The sequence below is a fragment of the Sinocyclocheilus anshuiensis genome, unplaced genomic scaffold, assembly GCF_001515605.1.
Source record: "Sinocyclocheilus anshuiensis isolate Anshui unplaced genomic scaffold, SAMN03320099.WGS_v1.1 scaffold528, whole genome shotgun sequence".
NCBI lineage: Eukaryota > Metazoa > Chordata > Actinopteri > Cypriniformes > Cyprinidae > Sinocyclocheilus > Sinocyclocheilus anshuiensis.
Genome location: NW_015558590.1, coordinates 371,997 through 378,411, shown reverse-complemented (window position 1 = coordinate 378,411; position 6,415 = coordinate 371,997). Strand labels below are relative to the sequence as shown.

Here is a 6,415-nt window from a genome sequence, read left to right as displayed (position 1 = left end):
AAAGCGCTATATAAATAAAGGTGACTTGACTTGACTTGACACAAGCAGCTGCTTATAGGTGCTGGCGGTGTAGCGGTCTGAGGAATTGACACCCATTGACACACATTAGGCTCTTTGTTTAAACATTAGAGCCTACCTGCTATCATGGACCAGCATCTCTGGAAGGTTTCCAGCCACAAATAATTCAAGATGCAGTGGCTGTCAATGTTTCACTATAGAGCGTAGATGAACTGCATGAAACCCAATGATAACAGGCAGAATATGCAATGTGAGAGAAAAAAAGACACTCCCTCTTTCAAGTTTCACTTCCTCACGAACAAAGTTCAGTTAAGTCTACATGAAAAACAGAAACAGAAAACATGAACGTGATCGCTTCTATAGAAATCCAACAAAGCTAAAGTTTTCATAACGTCATATTGAGTTTAAGCTGATTATAGGATTTCTATTTGCACAGGTGAGTCAATATTGTCTTGTTTTCAGTGTGTTGTGCTGTAATTACCACCTGACTTGAGCGAGGTCAGATTTTCATTCGTTATATCTTCTGTTACCTGCACAACATCAACTTCTTCTGGCCATGTTTGTGAGTCGTTTCCTTTAGAGGTTTAATTATAGTTGCACTTCCTGGGGAAGTGTGTCCTTTTACCTTTCACTGAATGACTGATGTTGTGAAATTTTGGGATCCGCTAACATTTTTAATTGTATTTTCATTAGAAAGAACTGTTGTAGAAGCTTCCAGCATTTGTTATTATCCTCTACACTCTTAAAAATAAAGGTGCTTCAAAAGGTTCTTCAAGCGATGCCATAGAAGAACCATTTTTGGGTCCACAAAGAACCATTCAGTCAAAGGTTCTTTAAAGAACCATCTCTTTCTTACCTTTTTGTAATCGGAAGAACCTTCTTTCGCCACAAAGAACCTTTTGTGAAACAGAAAGGTTCTTCAGATGTTAAAGGTTCTTTATGAAACCATTTAGACAAAAAGGTTCTTCTATGGCATCGTGAAGCACCTTTATTTTTAAGAGTGTACTCAGTGTTGTCTGCTAGTGCTGAAGGAGAAGTAACATGTTTAAGGAAATGCTCAGTTCCATAATCAGCATTGTTTTCTTTTCTTCTTTTTTATTTTTGTCTCAAAAATATCTTGTCAAGATGACATTGGGGTAAGTTGAGCCACCCCATCTATCTTCAGTAATATGCATATCCATGTCCAGCCACGACTGACTGTGATTGAGGGAGCCATAAAGTAATATATATATATATATATATATATATATATAGGATATTAACGTAAATTTACTAGACGACAAGTAAAATATGATTGTCAATAATATCTAGAATAATTAAATGAACTTAATTAAATGAACTTAATGCAAGAAATGCCATTAAACTGGCTTAATCGAGTATATTCTGAGTCATATTTTGTTGAATCCATAGTTTAGTGCAATTTTTTCTTCTTTTTTTTTTTGTCTTAACTGCCTTATCTTCCATACTTCTTTCTGTACACCAGAATGTTATCTGTGATGCTGATTCTAGGTGAATTGTCGCAAAATTCATTTACAGAACGCTAAATTAGAGCGCTTTGTTATGGAGGAAGAACTAGAACCACATGACACCAAGGCAGTGGATGCTAAAGAAGAAGCTTCTTCAGCTCCTGAAGATTCCTCACCTCAGCAGGAGAAGTCATCCAATAATGGTCAGTTTAAAGGGATAGTTCATCCAAAAATGAAATTTTATGTTTATCTGCTTACTCCCAGGGCATCCAAGATGTAGGTGACTTTGTTTCTTCAGTAGAACACAAATGATAATTTTTAAGTCCAACCGTTGCAGTCTATCAGTCGTATAATGCATGGCAATGGTAACAAAATCTATGAGAGTAAAAAAAACATGCACAGACAAATCCAAATTAAACCCTGCGGCTCGTGACGACACACTGATGTCCTAAGACACGAAACGATTGGTTTGTGCCAGAAACCGAACGGTATTTATATCATATTTTACCTCTGATTCACCGCAATGTCCAACTTCCTTGAGCGCGCGCATGGCATCCGATGCGCGAGGTGTGTACGCGCTCTGGCATAGTTTACGTTAATGGGTGTGTTGATATCCAGCCGAAGAGCAATCAACCATAACTTCAGGCGAGCAGGCTCAGAAGTTGGGAATACGTGGAAAGTCACCACTCCCGAATGAGTTCGCGCGAGTGCGCGCGCCCAAAGACAGTTGGACATAGTGGTGTATTAGAGGTAAAAAATTATATAAATACTGTTCGGTTTCTGGCACAAACCGATCGTTTCGTGTCTTAGGACATCAATGTGTCGTCACGAGCCGCAGGGTTTAATTTGGATTTGTCTGTGCATGTTTTTTTTACTCTCATAGATTTAGTTACCATTGCCATGCATTATAAGGCTGATAGACTGCAACGGTTGGACTTAAAAATCATCATATGTGTTCTACTGAAGAAACAAAGTCACCTACATCTTGGATGTCCTGGGGATAAGCAGATAAACATCAAATTTTCATTTTTGGATGAACTATCCCTTTAAGTCAATTGCAACTCACATTACGAGAGCAGAATCTGATGGATGTGTGTTTGTTGGAATTGTGTGTTTGCTGTGTTCACGTCATGTCTCCTCACAGCTGAAGAGGCAGATGTGGGTTTTAGCGCCTCCTGTCTGACCACAGCAGAACTGCAGCAGCACTGGAGAGCCGTTAAGCAGGAGTTCAGAAGCGTTAAACTTCTGTTTGACATCCCCACCACGCGAATCATCGATCAGAAAATCTCCAAATATGTGGTAAGTCACAGCTTATAGTGAAATAACTATAAACATGAAATCAAACTCTATTTCGTTCTTGTTCCAACAGGTTCATTATTTCATTATTACCTTTAATCAAAATGTAATAACTTGCTCTGCCTCTTAAACGATTTCCATTTTGTATGACGTCACAAAGGCCACAATTTTTTTTAACTGCCCCCCTTTTCCCACTTTTCACTTTATTATCAAAGAATGTAACACTGAAGTTTACTTGTTTTGGATAAAGGCAGGGGCGTGTCTAGAGCATTTTAAATGGGGGGGCCAGTCGGGGGCACTGGCTCAAAAGAGTGTGGGGGGGAGGTTGTGTTTGCGGAACGATGTATGTTAAAAGCACACGTCCAGTTTTGTGTGAGTGAAGGAAATCCGCTTGGGAGTGGAGAGATTCGTCCTCGCGCACATGGATCGCGTAACATTATGCGCTCTCGACATTGTCATTAAGATCACACTATAGAAACCGCCTAAAATTAGAAATTTACTAAAAACAAGCCTATGGCAAGACATCTGGTAGGGGGGGCACCTGGGGTGGCCAGCCAAATTTCAGGGGGGGCCGGTGCCACCCCTGGCCACCACGTAGACACGCCCCTGGATAAAGGATGGCCACTCAGCTAAAGTTAGGATATGGTTCTTATTTGATTATTATTTTGGAGAACTAATTACTAACGTTCTAGGAATGTTTTTTTTCTTCGTAGACATAAATTAACATGTTCTCCAATCCTAAAGGGGAGGTTGAATTTCCATTACTGAAAACTTTACTGGCTAACTTAGGGTCTGACAAGATGCGCATTAAATATCGCATGCGATTTATCGTGCAGCCCTAGTTAACGGCTAGTCAAACTAGTTCTTAAGACAGTCTTAACATTGTGACTAAGTTTATGCAACTGGCCCCAGTTGCCTAACCTTAGCCTTTATGTTAAGACCGTGTTTTAAAAACTAGTCTGACCTACTAGCAGTTAGCCAAGGGGTAATCGGTCTTTATTTTTCAGATTCAGAACAGACCAGAGGTATCCAAACTCAGTCCTGGAAGGCCACTGCAGAGTTTAGCTCCAACTTGCCTCAACATACCTGCCTGGAAGTTTCTAGTATTCTAGTATAGTAAGAGCTACTAGCACGTTGATTAGCATGTTCAGGTGTTTAAATGGGGTTGGCGCTAAACTCTGCAGGGACACCAGCCCTCCAGGACTGAGTTTGCCCATGCCTGGCCTAGTAAGAGCTACTAGCACGTTGATTAGCATGTTCAAGTGTTTAATTGGGGTTGGAGCTAAACTCTGCAGGACAGTGGCACTCCAGGGGCAGGATTGGACACTCTTGAAATAGACCAGTCCACATTTTTATGTAACTAACTTAAAAAGTTAAGATCAGCCTTAAAGAAAATAAATTAGATGACTAACTTGTAAGACTAGTCCGAGTGTTTTATGCTACCAACCACATTTCATTTGAGTCTGAGTCCAGGCCAAGACCTGAGGTTGAGTCTGAGTCAATACTGAGACCAGAAAAGGGTCTAAACAAATGTAAATATGCTCTATTTTAAAGCCTAGTTTTGCTTTAATGTCACATGAATCTGTGCTCTTGTCCAGAGCTGCACAGACAACAAAACATAACTATAGACCGGGTTTCACAGACAGGGCTTAGACTAAGCCAGGATTAGGCCATAGTTCAATTAGGACATTTAAGTCATTTTTATAAACATGCCTTAGGAAAAAAAAAACATTACTGGTGTCCGTCTTGAGACAAAACAAAGGAACTGATATATTTTAAGATCAGTCAGTGCAAATTTCTTTCAGTTGAAACAGCTCAGACTTACATTTTAGTCTGGGACTAGGCTTCAGCCTTGTCTGTGAAACTGGGGATAGTGTTGTATCACTCAAGACCGGACTCTGTCTCAACTTGCTTCACGTCAAAGGCAGAACCCAAATGCTCCATGACAAGAGCAAAACCATGAAAATCCTGGTCTAGACTCAGACTCAAGTCTGATTTTGAGTATCACAACTTTGCTTTAGAACAGGGGTGCCCAATCCTGCTCCTGGAGATCTACATACCTGCAGAATTCGGCTTCAACCCTGATCCCACAAACCTGTCTGTAATTGCTCCTGAATATCGTAATTAGCTGGTTCAGGTGTTTGATCAGGGCTGGAGCTGAACTTTGCATGAAGGCAGATCTCCAGGAACAGGACTGGACACCCCTGCTTTAGGATGTCCATTCTGGCAATGTTCTGGAAATCAAAAACTATTAGCTGTACATGCCTTTACCCCAGACATAACACAACCTGCAAAGCTTCTTGTCTCCTCCAGATTAAGTTCACAGCTTATTCCTCTTCTTCAGGTGTACCAGGTTGTGGTGATCCGCTCGGGTAGTTACGACTGTGAGCGAGTAGCTATCGAGCGACGCTACTCAGACTTCCTCCACCTTCATCAGGAGCTCCTGGTGGACTTCAGCGAGGAAATGGAGGACATTGTGATGCCCAGGAAGAAAATGACGGGTAACTTCTCAGAGGAGAACATCGCAGAGCGGCGCGTGGCCCTCAGGGACTATCTTACTCAGCTCTACTCCCTCCGTTGTGTCCGAAAATCACAAGCGTTTCTAGCGTTCTTCACTCATAAGGAATTAAAACCTTCATATGACCTCCTGCGTGGGGGCCGCTTTTCCCGGGCCCTTGAGGGCCTCCAGAAAGTGTTGGTACTTCAGGAAAAACTATCTTCTCACAACCCTACTATGGTGGTACCAACCTTGTGTGCCATACTGGTGTGCCAAAGGGATCTAGAAGACTCTGACGCAGCATTTCAAACTGGCAGAAGAGCTCTGCCCACGGTGAGACGATACGAGCTCTGGCAGTATCAAGGGCCCCTGCTGGAGGCTCTTGTTGATTTGGGCTACAGTCTTGGGCTGCCTGTGGCCCAGTTACAGGATGAGCTGACCAGAGTGCAAGACTCTCCAAACGGGCAGGTGTCAGAGATGTCCCTTAAAGAACTGGTGGTGCAAGAGTTTGTATAATCAGTAACAACTGCAATGTAGTTGTGTTTACTATAGTCATTATTTGATTAATTCCCTAATCCAAAATATTCAACTTCAGAGAGTTAACAGAATAATGAATCTCACCTGAAAGAAAATTCCCAAAAATGTACATTGTAGAGGCCAGAATGTCATAGAAACATGGCGCTTTTCCACTGCGTGGTATGACTCGGCACGGCTCGGTTTATGTTTCCACTGCAGTTTAGTACTGCTTTAGAGCGGGCGGGATTATTCACGTCGTTATAGTTGCGCCGCCTATACTGCCGCGACTCCTGGAAAACTTTTTCATTCCGCGTCTCCCCATCAAGCTCTCGCTGGATCCGCTCCTCTGCTATCAACGAGAGGATCATCTGTACTTCCTCAACAGACCACGAAACAGCCATTTTTCGCTTGTTAAAAAAAGGTGCGCTCGTTCAAAACAGCTGCGTTCGATCCTTTGCTGGCTGTGCTGATTTACATCTAGCGGTTCTGTTGTATCTCTGTGTCGTAAGTTTAGTGACGCAGGTAGTGACGATTCTCTCCGGCCAATCAGTGATCAGCAGAGTTTACACATCACGTTTTGGTAACGGTACGGTTCGCTTGGAACCTCAACCGAGGTGGTATT

At 42.1% G+C, this 6,415-nt stretch overlaps 1 protein-coding gene across 1 annotated transcript; it reads left to right on the top strand.

The window, feature by feature from the left end:
* The first annotated feature begins 1,520 nt into the window (after nucleotides 1-1,520).
* snx20 (sorting nexin 20) lies at nucleotides 1,521-5,995 on the top strand. The gene is made up of 3 exons (XM_016475697.1): nucleotides 1,521-1,687; nucleotides 2,629-2,783; nucleotides 5,125-5,995. Exons 1-3 carry the CDS (start codon nucleotides 1,579-1,581, stop codon nucleotides 5,791-5,793), a joined length of 933 nt encoding a protein of 310 aa, XP_016331183.1. The 5' UTR covers nucleotides 1,521-1,578; the 3' UTR covers nucleotides 5,794-5,995.
* Nucleotides 5,996-6,415: the final 420 nt, after the last annotated feature.